Source organism: Camelus bactrianus, chromosome 7 (assembly GCF_048773025.1).
Source record: "Camelus bactrianus isolate YW-2024 breed Bactrian camel chromosome 7, ASM4877302v1, whole genome shotgun sequence".
NCBI classification, from domain to species: Eukaryota; Metazoa; Chordata; class Mammalia; order Artiodactyla; family Camelidae; genus Camelus; species Camelus bactrianus.
The window spans coordinates 30000001-30022460 of record NC_133545.1 but is presented as its reverse complement, the minus strand read 5'-3'; the positions used below and the strand labels follow the sequence as shown (position 1 = coordinate 30022460).

At 37.7% G+C, this 22460-nt stretch overlaps 2 protein-coding genes across 2 annotated transcripts in view; one reads left to right on the top strand and one right to left on the bottom strand.

Annotated features, from left to right (window-relative positions):
• The window catches only part of TFEC (transcription factor EC), a 338168-nt gene that overhangs the window by 215214 nt on the left and 100494 nt on the right, over positions 1–22460 (bottom strand). The gene's annotated exons all lie outside the window — the stretch shown is intronic.
• TES (testin LIM domain protein) overlaps positions 1–22460 on the top strand; it is a 45682-nt gene that overhangs the window by 8210 nt on the left and 15012 nt on the right. Inside the window, exon 2 of the mRNA XM_010947634.3 lies at positions 16990–17075. Within this exon, the coding sequence (XP_010945936.1) occupies positions 16990–17075 (86 nt within the window). The remainder of the gene's footprint in view (positions 1–16989; positions 17076–22460) is intronic.

The window sequence follows — 22460 nt, the reverse complement described above, 5'->3', positions numbered from 1 at the left end:
GAATGGATAAGGCTATAATGGTTATAATCTTACACCTATAAAATCCATAGACAAGTGTTTTTCCTGATTATAAATGCCTTATAAGAGTCATTCCTGTATTGTGTTTACTGTTTTTAGTCATTACTAATTTTTGTTTGGTAACTGCTGTCGTGGTAACTGAATGTATGGCTTTCAAAAATCTGTTTATTAGATCATTGATACTTAGTACATACAGGAAATTATTTTGCTTTTTACAAAGTGATGTTTAGGGACCATCATAAAAATTATGAATTATGAAATCAACTTTTTCAAGGAGAGGAAAATAAAGAAAAGATGAACCAAATTGAAAACAGGTTTTACAACCTCATAGATATTCAGGATTTTAAGGAAAAATAATTTGCTATTTGATAAATGCACCCCTGGTCTTTGGGTAAAATCATGTATTGAAACTTGCGTTAAGCACTATTAGAGAATTAAATTAGAGTTATGCTTTTCAGCTCTCCAGCTCCAGTCTTTGATTCTCCTTTAAAAGAATTCCAGTTATGTTTAATTAGTTTTACGTTTTTTTTCTAAGTACCTGATCTACCTAACTCCCTGCTTAAATAATGGGAAATTAGATGAACGTATACATGACTGTAATTTTCTAATACAAGTTTATGCTATGAGCCTAAAATGACTTTTCAATTACTTTTCTCTTTCTTTCTTCTCAATCAACCACTATAATCACTATTCTTTGCCAGTGACAAAAACATTAAGAAAGAACAGAAAGTGACAGAAGACAAAAAAGAAATTAGGTATAATTTGGGAACAGTGCTGTGGACATATTTTCATGTTTCTGTCACAGTGAGTATATAGCTATAAGAACTAGTTGATTCTAGGTATCACTACTTTTATTTTGGTCATATTCAACAAAGGAGAAGAGCTTAGTTTAGCATTACCAAATTCTCTGATCCTTGGTAGGTGATCTGCCAAGAATGCAGGACTCCTTGGATTTGAGCACAGCTTAAGTGGGGAAATATAGGAGAAGCCAGGCAGTGAGGACAGCTGAGAGCTTATCTACCAAGTGACAGCCAGGCTACTACTAGATAAATACAGTATCTCTGAAATGGTGTATCATCCTGAAATATGAGTGACTCACCCTGTGCTTATTACACTGGCATTCTGACCACCATGCAAATTGTAAAAAGGGGTTTCAGGGTGTCTGCTGCATAGCTTCTTATCAGAACAATGAGCCCAGCAAAAATGAGGCTGAAAGCCTAGCATTGATACCTTGGTGCTGAGTCCATTAATAAGTCTGTAGGCACCATGAGCTTGCCCTTGCTTTATTTGAAGATAAAGTCATGTCATATTTCATTGCAAAATGATCACACAAATGTTAGGTGGATTTTTATTCCTATGAGTGTGACATCATGGAAGTCTTGATAGAATGAGTGATAAAGTAAAGGTAAAGAATCTATTTTCTTTATGGGGTATTGGCTATATAATAAAAATAACTGAGGGTTAAACAAAACAAAGTCACTCTTTGTTTTTCATAGAGAATGTTAAAAAGTCAGTTTAAATGTAAGATTACAGAATCTAAACTCCATTTCTATCAATATCACCTGTTGAGCTTTTCCCCCCTCAAACACTGTGATATCAGCATTAGCGGATAAAGGAAGAAAGGCAGGCAAGCTAGCTAGTGGGCAAGAACAGATACCTAAATTAACTACAGTGCTGGATAGAATGAAATAAGTGCTATAATACGGTGTTGCTCAAAGTATCTATGGTGAGGAACCATTTTTTTCAAAACTCTGAATCTGTCTTGGGCTGGTATTTTTAAGAACACAGTAAAAATGAATTACTAAAAGGAAAAAAAGACACACACAAGGCCCATTTTTAAAAACCTAAGTGCATCAGACAGAATTACTGTCCAATTGCTTAACAATTCCTAATTGCTTTCTCTCAGTTTCTGTTATGTCTCATCACAGACTGGTAACCAAATGTCTGCAGACTGCCACACTTTGAGTAGCACTGCAATAATAGGAATACAGGCAACTCTAGTATTCCCCACATTGTTGGTGGGGGTATGTTCCAGGACCCCCAGTGGATGCCTGAAACCCCAGATAGTGCCAAACACTTATGTCTACTGTTTTTTCCTCTACATATATACCTTTGGTAACGTTTAGTTTATAAACTAGGCACAGGAAGTAAGTAACTAATAATGAAACAGAACAATTGTAACAACAATTGTAACAATATACTGTGCTAGAAGTTTTGTGGATGTGGCCTCTCTCCTTATTCAATTTTTTCAACTTTGCCGGAAATGCGGCAGTGGCTTGTTAACTGGAAGACGCAGCCTCTCCAGTAATTATTGTATTTTTCAGTCCAAACCTGTTCCTGAATGGTGTAACTCATTTTAGGGGATCCCTTGCTGAAGTCTTCATATGGGCCCTGTGCTTTCTGGCACCACATACTGCCATCAATTGGAACCCGTTTTCTGTTCTTATCTCCCATGCACAAATTTAATGTCTTTTCTGTCTTAACTAAGCAATTAGCATGCACTGTGTGGCCATAACTTCTGCAGTTTGAAGTGTGACAGCAACGCTAACATGGATTCCTTTTCCTTCACAATTTCACGGATAGAGGATTCCTAGATCTTAGCAACGTCAGCATATGATATTTTTTCCCATGTGAAATGGAGAACTTCCGCATTTTCACTTAAAGGAAGCACTTTACACCTTCTCTTTGGCATATCTGAATTGCCTGCGCCTCTACTCTTGTGCTTTGGAACCGTTATTAAGTAAAATAAGGGTTACTTGAGAACAAGCCCTGCGATATCTCAACAGTCAATCTGATAATCAAGTTGGCTACTAAGTGACTAACTAACTAGGTAGATAATCTGGACAAAGGGGTAATTCATGTCCAGGGCAGGACACAGTAGAGGCTCCAGATTTCATCATGCTACTCAGAACAAACTTATGAATTGTTTATTTCTGGAATTTTCTGTTTGATATTTTTGGTTGACCATGGGTAACTGAAACTGCAGTAAGTGAAACTATGGATAAGGGGTTACTACTGTGTTATGAAGTCTCAGAGGCAGAAGTAATCAACTTTAATTGAGTGGACTGGGAACAACAACATGGAGGAAACAACATTCAAACTAACCTCCTATAGGATAGATAAAGTTTCAGTAGGCAAAGAAGGCGTTCCAGGAAGAATACATAGCATGAACCAAGAAACATGGCTTGCAAACAGTCAGTAAGCCCTTGGTATTCTGGGCTTGCCTCCAAGCTCTGGGTTGGAAGCACGTTGGCGCCACATATTTTTCATCTTCCTTAGTTCACTGGACACCTTAAGCAAAAGTCTGGAGCAGCAGAGTGCATGAACCACTGCAGGAGCACATTTTAAGCCTCACCTTGTGCCACAGCAGTCACATGTCCAAGCTCAAAGTCAAGAGGAGGAAAAGTCCAGTCTAATGACTATGAGGCAAGGGTGTGGATGTTTAATACTGCAACTGGAAAACGAAGAATTGGGATCATTACTTCAGTCTACCGTGTATTCTATAGTATATATGTATTTTTTTTTAATTTGGGGGTTTAAGTGTACTTTTCTGAAGATCTCTCACGTGTCAAGAATCTTTTCTGAGAAGATATTCTGCATAGTTTCACAGATAACTGATATTTCAAAGCAGGGTAGTCTCTGACCCTTGTGGAAAACTCTGAAGGAAAATTAGCTTTGTAGTATCCCTTACTTGATTTTTAGAGGGTCCTTTTTAAATCCAGTCACTCTTTTGTTAATTTTGAGACCTTTCCAGATTCATCCCAGCCAGGTCAAATGATCTCCTGGTGAAGAAATATAGAACTTATTTCTCAGGAAAATGTCAAGTTGCCAAAGGTTTTTAAGAGGAGTTACAAAATCTGACCTTTTAAATACTGCAACAAATTGAAAATAGAGTCTACAAATATTCAAATGATGCTGTGTGTTCGACTCTGCCAGTGATAGCAGAACAGAAAATTATCCCAAGAGAAATAGGCAGAAATTAATGGTAGAGGGAGGCAAGACAGATTTGTGTGGCCTTAATATCCATATTGCTTTTAAGATGTCACAGGTAAAAACAACAGAGATGTTATTTTTTGGCACTTTTCTCATGGAACAGCTGAAATCAAGCCAGAGGATAGAATCATCCAGTGGACCACTGTTGCCCACTCCCCTGGAAAACAGGGAGTTGAGAAGTGAGCAGAACAGAACTTTCATGGGCTTGAATCCCAGTTTGATACTCCCCTAGAAATTTGGACAAGTTTCTTAGCCTCCTTGGCTTCAGGGAGCTTATCTGTAAAACATGGATAGTACCTCCTTATTGGGTTATTGTGAGATTAAATAAAGTAATGCATGTAAACACTTAGAACAGTGCCTGACATATAGCAAGTACTTGATCAGTGTTATTATTAATGTTCTCTGATTGGTTTTGTTTAGCTAGACCTTAGTATCAATAAGTAAATGTTTGAAGCACCCAAACTGCAGAAAGTTTGATTATCAGCTTTAGAATTCTGGGTTCAGTTCTTAGTCCTGGCACTTACCAGCTGTGTGAATTTGGCAAAATTACTTAACCCTTTAAACCTCAGGATCTTTATCTGAAAATAAGTTACAACTATCTATCTCACAGGGGTATAAGGATAATTGAGGTGAACATTTTAAAGCACAAAGTATGGTGCCTGCACATATAGTAAACAGATGTATCACAATCATTAGCAAGAAATCCAATTTAGAGGGAAGAAAATCCTTTATAGATCTTCAAACCATTTAACGGGCACTTGAACATATCATCAAGAATTTTATGACAGCACACGTTCAGAAAATTATTGATACTTGATGCTTTGTTGGACACAAAGGAATATTTGAAGTTTAATAATTGGGATGTATAAAATTACTGGATTTAATTTTTCCTTTTTGAGGTTGCAGGTTACTGTGATTTTAATTTTTATGGTAAAAATACAAATGTATAAGTACTTGTTTCTAGTACTTAATTTGAGTATGTGTCATGCTAGTCACTGTGGGAATGATTCAAAGCTATACTGATTAGCTTCTCTAAAGGGGGCACTTGATTTAACATTACCAGTTACTCTGGTCCAGTATAGGAAACAGGTATGTTTTCTATAACGGACTCTTCTTCAGTTTTTTTTGGTAAATTGCAAAAATGCCCACAATCTTTGCAGCACCCTCCATTAAGAAATGGAATCTATTTTGCTTCCCTTTGAATCTGGGCTGCCAGTAAACTATGGTAGAAGGGATATGTATGTGTTCCTCTTGAGGCTTGGATCTCAAGAGGGCTTGTTTGCGTCTAACTACTTTCGTGGAACCCTGTCACTGCCGTGTGAACTAGCCTAGCCCAGCCTGCTGGAGGATGAAAGACCACATGGAACAGATGAAACATCTCAGCTGAGGCTTTCCCACACCAGCTGTCCCTAGCTGACCTGAAAAGTGACTGCAGATACAGTGAGCCCAACTCAGACCAGAACCATCCAGCTGAACCCAGCCCAAGGTGCTAAACTGCAGAAGCATGAGCAGAATATCATGATCAGAAACTAGAGATAAATGGTTGTTATTTTAAGCCACTATGAACACTAGACAAATCTAAAATAACATCTGTATACCTTTTGTAGTGAGGAAGTCCTTGGGCTATAGTTTAAATATAGAATAAAAAGCATGTGAATCCAAACCACTTTTTAAATAGATCAAAAATCAAAGGATGAGTCAAGAATTAGTTAAAGCTCTTATGTTTACAGAGCACACCATGAAAACATAATTCATTTTTTCCAGAGTAACGGAAGATATGAAGAGGCTAGATGGTAAGTAAATAAGCATAAAGCATCTGGCAGTAGAATTCCTGCATCTCTCCCCTCCTTTCTCAGTTTCCAAGACCCCTATCTGTGCTATAAGACTTTGGTTTTGTTCTAAGAGCACCTGAATCCCAATTGTGGGCACAAGTGGAAAATGAGAAGATTGTCTTTCTGCACCTTTTACCCTTCAATTTTCTGTGCCTTTTCTCCACGGGGCTTTCTCTCCAGGTTCTCTTGGATGCTCCTGCTTCCCTGGGTGCCTCCTCTTAACAGCTCTGTCAACCATTGCCACAGGCCTTTCCCTCATTCTGGCTCTGAAAGCACCTCCCCTGTCCTCTTTTCCTGCATATGCCCTGATTAGGTAGGCAGTTAGTGGCAGTAAATCACTTAATTGTACAGTCACCCTCCCCGTGCCCTCACCCATCTGTCATAACAGGTTACTCCTACAGAAATACTACTGTGGCTCTTAGGCATGGCAAAAAATGATGGCAATATTCAAATTTGGGGATATACAGTCAATAAAAGCTTCTCAGCACACAGTACTATCTGTGGGATCCACTCTTTAGAGCTAGCTATGGCGGTAGTGACACAAGACCAAATTAGAATTGTTTGTCATGATCTAAATTCTTTTAAGAGACTCCTACAGATGCCTTTTGGAATAGTTTAAAAAATCCCTTTTATAGCTAATAATTGAGAGACTTTGAGGGCTGTGTATAAAAAGCACATGCATTACGGAGTCTTTGCACTGAGCCAAAGCTCAGCCAGTCCTAATTAACAGGCCATTTCCTCAGCAGTCCGAGCTGTTAACTGTGACATTTTTATAGCCTGCATTGTCTTTCTCAAAATACCAGATTTAGGAGGAGGCCCTTTTTGAGTAGAATTCACAGAAGAGGTATTTTATTGGTGATCATCTCAAGTGACTGCCTTTATGTAATTGTTTAAAAATAATTTGACAGTAGTCAGTTGGGAAAATGTTTACAAGGAACCAGCAAACTGAACAGACACAATACACTTCTTTTTATAATTTGCTTACCTAAAATAAGGGCAATCTTTAAAAAAAAAAAAACCTAAATTATTTTATCCCTAATAATATTGTGAGGATACATTAGGTTTTGAGTAAATAAGCAGTACTGAATAGGTAGTTATGAACTGCTAACTGTAAATACTACCTAATTTGAATCAAGTAATTTACACTTTGATATCACAAGGAAATGTTATATATTTTTTTCCTTTACTTTCCACCACCGGGAGTTATGTAATAGAATAAGGTTTATATGAATCTTTTTCCCTTTTTATTCTTTGTTTATTAAGGAGGACTATGGCATATTATTTAAATTGTGAAAAACTTCTATTAAATATACTTTTAGAAATTTCTTGCTAATCAAACCTGATATTTTATAACTCTGGTTTGTGACTGTGTTCTAAAACACAAGTATGTATGTGTATATGTGTGTACACAAGTGTGTATATTTGTTGAGATGGTTATAGAATAAAACTTAAGAGACTAAAAATCATATTCCAACCTGTCTTCTAGAAGACTGTTCCCTGGTCCTGACTGAGGAATAGTTAACAAATTAAGGGGAATAAGAGCATTTATAAGGAAGGAGCAAAGTTTTGTTTTCCTATGCACATTTGGGTGGGAGACATTTAAATATTTGAAATGGAAAAAAAATAAAGGCAAGGGTGGTAGATAAGCATACCCTGTATCGCCTCCCTTTGTAAAGTCTGTCTCATCACAAATCAGTCTTAGCATTTAAAATCAAAATAGAATAGAGATTGTGATGGACAGCCTCTAAGATGGTCTCCATTGATTCCCACTTCCGACAAAGAATACAAACTTGTGGTTGTCAAGGGATGGGGGTGGGAAGGGATAGACTGGGAGTTCCATCTATCTGTCTGTAGATACTGACAGGCATATGTAGAATAGATAAACGAGATTACACGGTATAGCACAGGGAAATATATACAAGATCCCCTTCTCTTGAGTGTGGCCTGGACCTGGTCAGTTGCTGCCAAGGAATGTAACATGGCAGAAGTGGTGATACTCACTTCCAAGATTAAAGACTGCAGCTTCTGCCTTTGGTGCTCTCTGTTGGGATCACTTGCACTGGGAAAAACCAGCTGCCATGTCATAAGGAGCCAGAGACAACTGCAGTCCTGGCTGACCCTAGATTGCAACCTTGTAGGAGGCCTTGAGCCAGCCCACCTAGGTATGGCGCTCTCAGCTGCCTGACTCACAGAAACTATGTGATGATAAATGTTATTTTCAGTCCCTAAATTTTAGGGTAATTTGCAACTAATACAGAGGTTTTCCATTATAAGTCTAGAAATTTAGTGATTCGAAATAAAATTGAAAAGGATTATTGCAGTTTTTGCCTTATTGTATCTCCCCTGGCTACTGCATAAATGTATGGAATCTTCTATATAATATAGTCAATAATTTTCAGTACTAGTGATAAGTCTACATGTTTCAAATAAAGATCTTTCAACTTTGAGATTTAATTTGCTCATTTGTATTTGTATTGTTTCTTTAACAACATTTTTCCTCTTGCTATAACAGAGCTGTTTTGCATCAGGCCCCTTGATATTTACCTTGACCCATGCCCCATTCTTCTGAGGGTCGTCTTGTGTGTGTAAATAACTACTCAGGGTCTTCAGTGCTAATGCAGCTGGTGTGCAGACACTCAGGTTTCTTATAATCAGTCTCAGACTTGTCTAGGAAGGAGGAGCTCCTGACTGGTGATGGATAGGCAGTCTTTCAGAGCAAAATCTATAGTCCTGCCGAAGTTACAGATGAGGAATATTGCACATTTAAAATATTACTTGTCTTCAAAGTCTCATTTTGGAGAGAAAAAAATGGTGACTTTGTAGTTAAGAGCTCAGGATTTGGAGTCAGAAATGCCGAGTTTCAGATCTCAGCTCTGCACTTGGCAGATTGCCTACAAGATAGCTGGTCAGTGTTAGATAAATAACTCAATCTCTCCAAGTCTCAGTGTCCTTATTTGTGAAATAGGAGTGATAACACTTGCCCATGGGCATTAAATGAGATGGTATATGTATTGTGCCTGGCAGGTAGTAATGTCTTAACAAATGGTGGTTGAAGTATTTTTGCTACCACTTCCACCATAGCAGCCACTGGTGCTAATTAAAAAAAAAAAAAGCATAATTAGAATTGCTTCAAGGTATCCTACCAAAACTGAAATTCATTATTGTTTCTTAGGAAAAAAGCAGCAGGATCTACTTTCGAGCTTCGTCAAAAATGTTACCTTATTTATTGAGGTTGTGTAGATGTTTTAGGTAATCTGCCTGCAATTTGATTATATCCCAGACCAAAGTAGACAAATTGCCTTGGTGATTGTCCCTTTGTCACTTACCTAATACTGGTACTGTCTTAAGAAATGTAGGGGAAGATTGGGTGGGAGTTATCTGTTTAATTCATTAAAGTTCCAGGAAGATTGATCGAGTATCTCCAGAATAGAATTTATTATAAACTGCATAGACTGAAAGATCACTTGTTTCCTTTTCTTTCCCAACACAATGATTTGTTAATGATGATTTACTACTATGTGTGAACAAAAAGGTGTCAGTCCATTTGTCTTACAGTAGATTTTATGATATAGATTCACGCAGGGCCTTGGCTTTGTACCTCGCGCACTGAAAAGCTGAAGGGATGTGGAAATGAATCCTAGAATCTGTGAGTTTTCTTCCCACTTGCTTCTGGGTAAGTGGTCTTGACAACTAAAGGCCCTTAATTGATTAGTTTATTCTTGGCTGTAATCCTTTGTTCTCAAGTTAAAAATTATGTTTCTTTCTATTTTAAAAAATTAATTTACTAAATATTTATCTAAACCAGGATCTTTCCATGACCTATGTTTAGTGGTTAAGAAACAGGCATTCTGCAGTGCACCTGACCTTGGGCCACTTAATAGTTTTCTGCCTTAGTTTCTTCATCTGGATGAAAATTCAGATAATAATCAATGGCTTTCATAGGATTGTTATGAAGATAAGGTGAGATGATCCATATAAAAATCTCATAACCATGCCTGACAATATAATTGCTCATAAATACTTGCTGCTGTTATTATCATCATCACCACCCCTACCATCAATTTTTGTTGTTGTTGTTGTTGAAAAACAGTGGGAGTTCCCTGGAGTAAAGGTGCTATGTCATAGATCATTTGATAATTAAAACAAGTATTAAATAGACAAAACTTGTGGCATTTCTATAAATCGCAGGCTCTGCAGCAGGCATCAGGATTTCAAATATGAAGGAAAAACTCAGTCTAGTGGGTAAACTGATGTATAAACAGTTACAGTATAGAAAAAGACTAAATAATAGAATTTGGAGCAAGACCAATTAGAATTCAGAGGAACTCTGCTGAGAATAGTTCAGGAAATGTATCATGGGGTAACTGATACTTGAATTGGGTCTATAGAGAGTAGGATTTTACCAGACAGAGGAGAGAGGAAGTGAGATCCAGGCAAGAGAAAAGCTCCTTTAGAAGGAGAGCAAGGCTGGAGGGGAGGGGTGAGAGGAAGGGAGTCGTAGGAACGAGGGTGGTGCCAGGTCGAAGGGTGCCAGGCCCTTCTCTGCCTGGCTAAGAGCTGTGAAATTCATTGAACTCATTAAAAGCACCTATTGAGGGGGATGCTGTGATCATCCTTGGGTTTTATTAAAATAATTTGGGGAGCAGGACTATGATGTCATACAAAGGGAGTGATCAGTTTGGAGGGTGCGGTGATAAAAGTTTGAACATGAAGAGTGGAGGGATGAGGGAACAAACTGTGTAGTTTCTAGAGAAGAGACCAACAAGACTTAGAATAAAAAGCATGGCATAGACAAGGATAAAGGGGCCTCCTGGTCCTGGTTTGGGTGACTATGTGGGTGGTGATGAATTTTTCTTCATTCTTCCTCATGTATTTCAGACTTAAGTGAGAGATGGAAAGTTTTTGTTCTTATGAGCAAGGAAAAAGATACAGCAATTTTACTAGGAATGATTATAGTAGCTCTTAATCACAATAAATTATTTCTTTGTATTCTTACCTAAAAAACTTGGCAAACTGTGTAAAAGTTGAAGGGTACCTCTGTTTTTATATTTAAGACTCGTTTTCTGTGTAACCTAACCTTTTTTGTGGGGATGGTTACTAAAAATTTTAGTAGATACTGAGAAACAAGCAATGGGCTAAAAATCTAAAACAGTTTAAAATCTTATGTCAGAGATTAATCAAAATATATCATTTTGAGGTAGGGAATACTTCACAGATTTTACCAGGTTTCTAAAAGAGCCTTGTGCTGAGAGGAATTTTTTATTTAGAAATATAGTTCCTTTGTCCAGAATATTCATTTGTGTGAAAAGGATCTAAATGCTTCTTTAAGAGTGTAAAGTGAAGTTATGTGTGTATACATATATGTGTACAGTTAGATGAATAGATGTGCACATGTACAGAGAGAATATATGTGTATTTCATATCATCTACCTTGGTCAGCTTCATTCCAAGATGATTAAAGAAGTCTTAGTAACACTTGCTTATTTAGTAACCACATACGATTTTTTGCTCCAGAGGGAAATTTGGTCATGAAAACAGCATGAATCAGATGATCTCACCGTGAATACTGAATAATATCTTCCAGACCCAAATTGTCTTGAAATCAACTTAGACTATGTTTGAAATACCAGATGTTTCCTACTCTTCTTTCCTTTTTCTTTAAGTTATCTGACATGCAATACCCTTTCCTGTGTCAGAAGGGTCACCTGAAATGTTGCCAACCTATCTGGTTGCCTGAAATTATGAATATGGAGAAATTGATCCCATTCCCATTGCTTACCCTAAAGCAAGCAGGAGATGAAGGATGTTTGAAGGCACAGATCATAGTGCTATAAGTTTAGTATCTGGATCCTATAGTTTTAAAGATACTTAAAAAGTCTTATTTGTCTATGACTAGTATTTCAGGATAAATATTGTACAGTCATTTTAAGTTTTTCAAAGGACCTTGATAGGTATTCCTAAAGCGTGACTGTAGTTTTTCCGAATATAGTCAATCCAAAGGGCCTGTTTTCTTGGACACTGAAGAAGAAAAATTAATCTGTCATATCCTTGTATTGATGCTGGCCAGAATGTGTTACTAAAATTATATGAAGTAGACAGCTTTGGGACTTGTGTGCTTATGAAAAACATGTGTTTTTAGGCACCAAGTGTTGACTCTGCAGGGAATACTGTATCACATTTGCTGTTGAAATAATTATGTGCAACAGAACTGTGTCTTATCCCTCAGAACTTAAATATTTTGTTTCCTGTGTGTACTTTATAAACTACTCTTCCAAACTGAATTCCAAATGATTGTGACCTGTAAGAGCCAATAATATATTAGTTTTCTCAAAAAGTTATTTTCTGTGTTTAAATGTTGAGCAGATGACCATGCTGGATAACAGCTAAGATGAAGTTAATCTGAAATATGATTTTCAGTCATAATTTTAGAATTAAAAGGTGTCTTAGAATTGAACTAGTTCAGTGCCTTCATTATCTGGAAGAAGCCCAGAGAAGAAAAATGACTTCTAAAATCACTGGACTTGGCAGTGACACTTTGGGACCAGATCACAGTTTCCTGACTCTCTTCAAGTGCTCATTCTACATTTTTACCATTCTCTGTTTAGCCATATAATTCTTGATCATTTCCTTAGTACCTGATGTAGCTAATTCTCATGACATGTTATACATAAGAATACATATCTTGGTGTTTATATTAGTCCTGGGATATGAACTTGACTTTCTAAACAGCCAGGCTGCCTTAGCTAAGGAGCTAACACTTTCTGGGTTCCAGTTCCTCTCTATCACCCCTTCCCACACACCCTGGGTATCATTAAATAACACCTTCCCTGTTCTTACCCCTCACCAACAATTCTCCAGTCCAGAAACCTGGGCAGAAACTAACCTATAAGGTCTGGATGTCTAAGAAGTAACAGCCATGGCTCTTGAAGAAAGGAGAAGGACCCTGACCATAGGATGCAGTCTGTGCTGCGGTAAAAGGGAAAAGGAGAAGAATTCTGGGTCCTGGACTTAAGGGAATCCTGAACACAGAGTAAGGAGGAAGATAAATTGGTTGAGCCTTTCAGACGGATGGGGTCCCAGACCCTTGAACTGAGACCAGGAAGGGTTGGGAAATCCCAGCTCCTGTGACCTCTGCCCAAAAGGGTATGGAAATAGGTCCTGAGAAACTGTGCCGGGGGCAGCTCTGGCTCTGAAACTTACTTTACTACAGAGTAGAACTTTCACTTCATTTGATATATATTTAACTTGTGAAACAGGATAGCAAGTACTTAGATGCCTAAATTGGAGTGGGAAGTTGCCTCACACCAGTAGAGATGTCTGCTGGGGTGCAATTTTACCATATAAATTGAACTGAACAGGGTTAGAGAACACATTGCATTCTGGATCATAACTCGGTCTGAAACTAGGCATATCTACAAAACAGGGAAAACGCTGGAGTGAATCACAGATCTCTGTTGTTTGAGTGGTTTTGTGCTTTTATATCTAACAGAGGTTGACAAAAGAAGGTAAGATTATGGAAGAAGTTCCCATCCAGTAAGTGGCATAAGTTAAAGTTCTTCAATGCTAGGTGTCAGGGAGGTTGAGTTTTTATAGCTTCATTTCTAGCTACAAAATCATTTCTCTTAATGAAATTCCCCTAAGGAAAATAGGTTCATTGCCAGTCTGAAACTCTCTAATCACTTTAGCTGCTAACGGTAGTTTTGAAAACTAGGTTCTTTGTTTCTCATGTGTTTATTTTTAATTAGAACTGCTTCTATTGGGTTATAGCAGGAAAGAGTGTATCATATTGCCATGACCTCATTGCACTCTCATTTACTTGTCTCTTTGTGATGTTTTCAGAGTCCCCTCACTCCTTATGTTTGAGCACTTGGGGAGAGGAAAGTGTGTGTGTTTGGAAAGGTGGGAAGGGACATGTTCTTCAGCAGTCATAAACCCAAACTGCTGGAAAGGGCCTGTATGGAGATTAAATTGATCTTCCAGGCAGGCTGACGGGGTGGAAGAACATTGGAGCAGTGCTTCCTGAGCTTTCCAGGGGGGACTGCAGAGCCATTTTCTCAAATTACTGCTGTTCTCAGAGTCGGGTCTCCTGGTCTCCCTGAGTCTCCCCCTGAGGTTTGGCTAGCAGAATTTGAGAGGAGCTCTTGCCCCCCCACCCCCTCCACCCCACTCATTGCTTGCATGGCTTTTCTGTAGAGCTTCCTCCTTACAGTCTCATCTACTCTGGGAACACCTTCTCTGTTAAATCTGGTGGCCTAAGACATAGTGCCAAATGCTTTCGGAGATTTATTTCTTCCTTAGGAAAAGGAAAGAAGAGGACCAGCCTTGTAGAAGACCAAGTGGGTTTTCTCTTCTGTCACCTCTCAAGTGCTCTAAGATGTCCTCAGATCTAACCATCCCTCTTCTGCCATGGGCTTCAAATATGTTGTCCTCTCTGCCTGAATGTACTGCCGCCTCCTCTATACTGAGTTAGATGCTGCTCATCCTTTCTAGCTCAGTTCAAGTATCACTTGTTCAAAAGAGCTTTCCCAACCTCCCTGCCTGATTCAAGGCATCTCTTAATAAAGCTTTCAAAGTCATCTCCATTGAGAGGTGTTGCAGGAGGCTTGAGGCTTGTATTCCTTTTCCTTGAAGCAAAAATGAGCCAGGGAATCTATTTGGAAGACTGAGGGGCTCCTGCTGGACACTCTACAGAGTCTGCCCCAGCAGTACAGTGGAGCACAAAGTCATACACTCAGTTTAGGTTAGCTTGCTGTTGACTAGCTGTGCAACCAGGAGCAAAATCATCTCTCCTCTGGATTTTAGTTTTCTGATCTCTTAAACCAGGGGTATCCCTAGGCCTGTCTAGCACTAAGAATATGTGGTATACTTTAAAAGAGTTAATGTCCAGGAAACATCACTAGTTTTAATAATTCTAATAAATAAACTGATAACTATTTTAAGACGATAAAAAGCAGGTAGGAAAGAACTTGTCTCTTTCCAAGGCTGACTTTGTAAATCAGCAGTGAGCTACACTGAGGCCTTAGTGTAAACTCTGTGCTAACTGAGGTTCTAATTATATTAGCTGAGCTTCCAAGTTTCATTCAGAAATAGAGAATGAAATGGTATTGTTCCAGTATGTTCCTGGTATTTTATTAAGGCCACTGTTGCTCAGACCAGGTAATTCAGATTTGATGGCAGGCAAGAATTTGTTTAGGTGTCCATTTAACTTAGAGGCAAAAGCATAGTTCTCCAAATTACATAAGCCAGTAGTAAATCTTTGCTTCAGGACTTTATACAGACTTATACACACACAAGTTTATGTATGTGTGTACATGTTCTTTGTCATGTGATAAAGTGTATTTCTTACTGTGAATTATATGCAAGAGTGTTTAGAAGCAGCTGACTTACGCTAAGCTATGTGATTAAATCTTAATGTAATCTTAATTTTCATTTGGGATCAGATTTTAGCAGTAGGTGCATGGAACACAGTATGCAAATCTATATACCAGGCAGATTCAGGATTGTTAATTCTCCTGTAATGAAAAACTAGAAAGGGCCTGAAAAAGAATTCACCTTTTTAGATTTGCTGTTCATTTTACTATGTATATCATAATGGAGGAAACTCTTTAATTATGTTCCTTGCAAAAGACAAAGAAACTAAATAGACTGCCTGTCTTCTGCATAACCCACTTTGTTTCCATACTGTGAAATATAATAATCAGTGATTAAGAAATAACTTGATTTTTATAAAAAATTGCATCTAATGTTAAAGTTATACTATTTAGAGAATTTAAATCTTTTGAAAATTGATAATGAAGACATGGCAAATGTGACAAAGTTTAATTAATGCTGGACAGGTTTTTATCACCTTTTGAAAGTATGCTTGAAACAGTCTGACTTAAAAATATTATCGGTTCTCCTAAGGAGCTGGGTGGACCAGCTGGTTTTGAATATGCCCTTAATTATGGTTAGAGTATGTGGTAATTTTCTTCAGAAAAAAAGGAAGGGCTTAATTTAAACTTTAGGGCATGGTCAGGCTGATCTTTCAGGGAACAAGTTACAATGTGGTTTTGATTGTATAGTGACCAACACAACTTGGTAAAGTTACAAAAGGGAGCCATTGAAAGAAAAAACAAAAACAAAAACAAAAACAAAAAACTTTTGACTGGCTTGAACTTTACTCCAGGAGCTAAGCAGTAATAAATTTGTCAGCAGTCACTGATGTGATAATTAAAATACAGAATAACTGAGTCACCGGTGATTTGGCGATATGCTGATACAAAGCCAGTTGATTCTTTTTTACTCTAATATCAGTAGTTGGGTAAAAGAGCTTACATTGCCTTCTTGTGTCCTTCCCTCATCTGCACCCCTTCCTATTCTTATTGTCATTCTGAGCAGTTCCCAAGGATTATTGTTTAATATGGTAAAGGAAAAGAATGGTTTTCTATAGTAAGGGCAGTAGTACAACCTCTCCACCCCAAACCCTGGGCATAAGAGCACAGGCCTTGGAGTCAGATCTCTTCTCTACCGCTTATTAACACTTTACTTTTAAGCAAGTTCTGTAACCTCTCTGAATTTCATTTGTCATCTCTAAAATGGAGAATAATATTGCCTACTTTATAAGCATTTTATGAGGTTCTATAAGATTTCAATAAGTGCTTATTTCTATTCCTGGCATTCAGTATGTTTGTTGTTGCTATTATTATTATATTTATCAAAAAATAAAATAATATTTAAATTACATTTCCTGGAATCGTTGGCATATTCCTTGTTTGCCCAAAAATATGTCATTTGGGGCCACGCTTGCTTTTCAAGCTCTGCCTCCTCTGACTGCTCCCTGTGCCAATTGTATACAAGGTATTGTGGCCAAAGAGATAAATTCATGACTTTTTGTGACTTGCAATATTTGTAGTTTTCTATATAGTTGTGTTCTGATGCTTTTCTATTTGTGAAAAAAATATAAATATAAAGTGTGCTGTGTATGTACTTGGAATCACCATATAGTATACCTGGGTGTCATCATTGACTGAAAAAATGTGATACTCATAAAAGATTTGTTTGGAAGTTATATCAACAGGAGTGGTAAATGGAATTTAAGGTGTAATTTATTGAATTTTTTAGATTAAAAAAATGTAATAATAGATCCATGTTGTTTTCTCTTTAACAGATGGGCTTAGGTCATGAGCAAGGATTTGGAGCCCCCTGTTTAAAATGCAAAGAAAAATGTGAGGGATTTGAACTGCACTTCTGGAGGTAATGTTTTGAAAACTACAACCACATTAGTAATTTCTACTTTTTGGCCCTGCTTCCTCAGGCAGTAGAGATCACTTATAAGTTATCCAGCATGGTTGCTAAGTGATGGATCTTTTCTATTCTTTTCTAAGAAATAAATAAAAAAATAAAGGTATTCTGACTTCATATCATTATTTTAGCTAATTGAGCCATAGTATCTATATTTAGAATTGTTTATTTGCCATCCTTCAGGTTTACTGTGAGACTAAAATACTGAATGTCTCTTTTCTGAGTGGCAGATAAGTTTGTGGTAATCCTGAAGGACTGTTTATTAATCTCTTATTCCTTTCTTAAAAATTGATAACTTTGCAATCTCATCCGTATACTTGTGATAATAAATATGAATTGAGCATTCGTGTCCTTGTTGTCAGGACACGGACTTGAATCTAGGTCTTTCCAAATTTTCAGCTGTAAATTTACTACTGAAAAACTTTGAAACATTTGAATTTAAAGAAATAATAACTCGGAGGTTAGAGTATAGCTCAGTGGCACGAGGTCCTGGATTCAATCCCCAGTACCTTTATTAAAATAAATAAATAAACGTAATTACCTCCCTCCCGCAAATAAATAAATAGAAGACAAAGCTAAATAGCTTTCATTAAAAAAAAAGAAATAGTAACTCATGGCCATTGTCTTGGTTTGAATCAAGTGCCTATATATGGAGGATGAAGGTTAATGGATGAAAAATGTGAATATTGTAGAGCTCTTATTTGCATGTTTTTAAAAAAGTAATATCATATGTCATATAAACCTAAAATCAGTATTTTAAGCATGTTCTTTTGAAGAACATAAATGTTGTTCATCAGTGGTTGTCAAACCATAATGTTAGTTTATAAGTCTGTTCAAAGTTAGAATTAGCACATTCTTTTTAGAAGGAAAAAAAATGATCAGCTATACATTATTAGGATGGCAGCTGCCTCGTTAGAATCAGTCTCACTTGGGAATCACTTCCGTATCGCATACTTCCATAGGAAGTGCTCTAGAATAACAAATGTCATCAGCTATTGGAGTTGTATACAGTGTAAGTTAAAGGAGAATGCAAACAAAATTTGGGGTATTAGTCTCTTTTAAAGTCTTATTTATTTAGTAAGTTTTAGGGAACAAAGAAAGTTGTTTTAAATACTGAAGGCAACAGAAACCTTAGTCCTTCCCAAATGATGATAGAGTTGTTTATCTGTAGGGAGCTAAATGTTCCAGGGAGTTTTAAAATTACAAGACTTTAATAACTTCCTTGTGCTACTCTTCAAGGGATATAGCAATTTGTCAATATGGCTGTTATGTTTTAGAAAGGGAAAGTCACTGGATACAAGATAGTTTTCATGGATTAGAATATTTCAGCTCTTTTTAAAAGTTTTATTTATTTATTTATTTTTTGAACATATGTATTTCAGCTCTTAACGTTAGCACCACTTTCTCTATTGTACTCAGTGGGCTTTGTGAAGAGCTGCACTGCCCTCTGCTGGGCACAGTTCTTACTTTACAGTCTTAAAATGTACTCTTTAGTTTGACTGCGACATTAGCCAGAAACTGCGAATGAGATTTTTAAAGCCCATTCCTAAGTGATCTTTTGTCTAAAACTGAAGGTTAGTTTATAGTAGTTTTTTTTTTTTGCTCTGTATTATCTTTATATTGCAGATAACTATCATCTTATACTTTCAGATAAAAATGTTAGATAAGAGCAGATCTCTATGGTATGAAAACTACTTATTTATTTTAATTTTTCTACAGAGTCTCATCTGTTTACCTGGGTATGATCTGAGACTCTATTAAGAACGATAAAAACCTAGGGTTTTGCTACAGCCTCCAATCTAGCTTGGGTTTATACAGTCTGTCCAGATGATGTTACTTAGTAGTTCTTCCCGACGTGAGTCCAGACACATTTCTCAGAATTTTTGATAATTCCCTGCCCTTTTCACCAGAGCTGGAAGGCTTGAGGCTTGGGGCCTTTGACCTCCATATGAGCCATTTTCAGTACAGTCTTTGAAGTAAAATATTCTAAGCCTGATTGTCCTGAATGTAACTAAGTTTCCAGGTCTGGTCCAGGGCCATAGAACTGCTGATTGAAGTGGATGTGGGGTCCCAGGACCCCTCCTCTTCCATCTTCATGATGACTCTGGACTTCTGAGATCCTGAGGGCTTCATGGATCATACTATGGAAATCAGAGCCTAATTCTTCTTCACTTTTACCAGTCTGGCCTTCTTTGCAGCCCCAAGAATGGTCTTTTGAAAATGGATACTATTATGCAAACTTCCCAATAGCTTAAGAACCTTCAGTGCTTTCCCTCTGGACTTGATGTTAAACCTCAGCATCTGGCTTCTGCTTACTCTTCCAGCCTCCCCTCCCATTTCAAGTACCCTGTGCGTTGACTACTTGGATATATGCTGTTTCCTGAAATTTCTGTGCCTTGTTTCATGTTCCCTTTGCCTGGAAAGACCCTATATCTCACCCTACATCTCACACCTGAAAAAAAGTCCTTCCCATTCTCTTCAAGTCTCTGCTCAAGCACTATCTCTGAGAAGTCTCCTTTGCTCTCTGTGTCAGTCAGCTTGGGCTTCCATGGCAAAATACCATAGACTGGGTGGCTTAAACAACAGAAGTTTATTGTCTTACAGTTCTGGAGGCTAGAAGTCCAAGAAGTCCAGGATCTAAGCATCAGCATGGTTGGCTTCTGGTGATGACCTGCTTCCTGGTTTGCAGATGGCCCCCTTCTAGTGTCTTCACATGTCTTTTCACTGTGTGTGCACATGGAGAGAGAGATCTCTCTCTTCCTCTTCTTATATGGCCACTAGTCCTATCAGATAGGACCCCATCCTTATGATCTCATTTAGCTTTAGCTCCTAAAAGCTCTGTCTCCAAATACAGTCACATTGAGGGTTAGAGCTTCAACATATGAATTTGGGAAGGGACACAATTCAGTCCATAGCACTCACTTTCCCTGCTTCCATACACCCCAGGTAAAGTGATTCCCCTTAACACTTCATACACTTGTAAGGAGCCAGGAAATACTCAGACCTCATTTTCTTCATCACCTGGACCTCTTGCTGGTGCCTTCCATTGCTGGGAATTACGTAGAGCACTGCTGCAGTCCTCAGGGGTCAGTCTCCTAGGACACAGCACAGGGTACTGTGCAGAAGGGTGCACAATGGGTCTAGAGAGTGGAAGAGATCCAACAGGCACGACTGCCTGTTCAAGGTGTGTCTTAGCAATTGTAAAAAGCTGAAGGTGAACTCTTAGACATACGGAAGTTTAGAGTGGAACTCATAAATTAGCTAGCCAAACCTCATTTTACAGATCAAGGGACTAAGACCTGAGGAAGTTAAAAAATGACTTTGAGCGTATTATTTATTAATAAGAAATATAATTTATGAACATCTCCTATGTGTCATACACCAATAAACATTTGTGCTAGTTTGCTGTTGCCACATAACAAATTACTACAAATATAGCGGGTTAAAACAACACCTTTAATTATCTCAACATCCATTTGTGCTTTAGGTGGCCAGGCTTAGCTGGATTCTCTTTTTCAGGTCCCAAAAGACTGAAATTAGAGTTTGACCAGGTGGAGCTCTAATCTGGACACTCATGGGGAAGAGCCTGCTTCCAGGCTCACTTATGTTGGTAGAATTCATTTCCTTGTGGTTGTAGGCCTGAGGTCCCTGTTTCCTTGCTGGCTGTCAGCCAGGTGCTGCTCTCAGCTTCTAGAAGCCACTCACTTTCTTTAGCACATGGTAACCTCTATCTTCTAAGTCAGCAACAGTGTTTAGAATCCTTTCTGCACTTCACATATCTCCGAATTCCTCTTATGCTCCCAACCAGATAAAACTTACTGTTTTTTAAGGGCTCTTGTGATTAGATTGGGCACACGTTAATAATCTCCCTTTTTCCACATAAAGAAACGTAATAGAAATAACATCAGGAGTGAAGGTCATAAGGACCACCTTAAAATTCTGCTTCCCACAGCACTTTATCTACCTGATTGCACCTAATCCTCAAAATACCTTTTGAGGTAAGTGGTAGTATTCCTATTTTATATATGAGACGTCAAAGACTTAGGAAAGTGAAATAACTTACTAAGGCATGGCTTATAGACGGCAGAGCTGGAATTTGGACCCAAAGCTTGCTAAAACCTTGCTTATCACCTTTCTACAGGACAGAACAGAAACTAGAACCCATGTTTACACTCTCCTGCCCAGTGAACTGTGACCTGCACCAGGCTGTCTACCCTACAGTGTGGCACTTTTATGGCACTTTTGTGGCATAGACATCTTTGTGGATAATGATATTTTAACTGTGAGCTCTCCTTTTCTTTAAAGCACCAGTGATTGCAAGACTAGAAGAGAATAAAAGGTCAAGGATGCCTGATACCCTAGAAGAACTACTATCTTCTGGGCACACTATAAAGTAATATTTATAGATAACAAATATTATAAAATGCAAGACACAAACCCAAGGTATCAAGGAGTTTACAGACAATTATTCATATTGGAAATAAAACTGGAACCATAGAACATTTATCATATAAGTAGTAGAATTACTCTTTTGTCTTATCTGTGATAAATCCTTCCAATAAAACAGTTGCTTTTTACAAGAAATATGTTACCTGAATATAGCATACATCTGTCCAGAGAATTTCTGATTAGTTTAGAGCTAGCTGAAAACTGAAAATTCCCCACCATAAATGGATTAACGCTTGTGTTGCATTCTATAACAGAGGCCCATGCTTAAGTCCATATATGTATATCCCTATTGTAAAAGGGCAGTTTCCAACCCTTTTAAGCTATTGGTTTGTAGCAGTGCCATGACCATTCCTTTAAATCACTGTGAATGCTGGCGGCATGTCAGAGCACTCCAGTTGCTATTACTTGCCTTGGAAAATTAATAATTTTTACAAATAGTGATGTAAAAATAATTTCTCTTTAGAGGGGATGAGGGGTAGTTTCTTGACTGCTTTCAGCTTGAAATTAAATCTGTCTTCTTTTCTGAGGCAGTGCTTTTGGTAAATTTTGGCACTCTCTTAGACTTAACTCAAGAACTCTGAATTGTAATGTAAAATTTTGAGTATACAGTTCTGATTTGTCATGCATATTAATCTTTGCATGTGTATGTGTTAGCAGCGTTAAACTTTTTTGTACAAAGAGCTTTTAGTACAAATAATCCTGCTTTCCCCACATCTTGGAACTTCCCAGACCACCAGCCTACCCTTGAATCTTTTTTAAAAAGTCATTAAAAGACTATTTTAAACTAACTTAATTCAGAACCCCTCCACCCTGTCTTTTTTTACCCAATACAGCTTTTATTAACATCCCACGGAGAGTTTGGAGAGAATTGCTCTAGGGCAGTTTAGA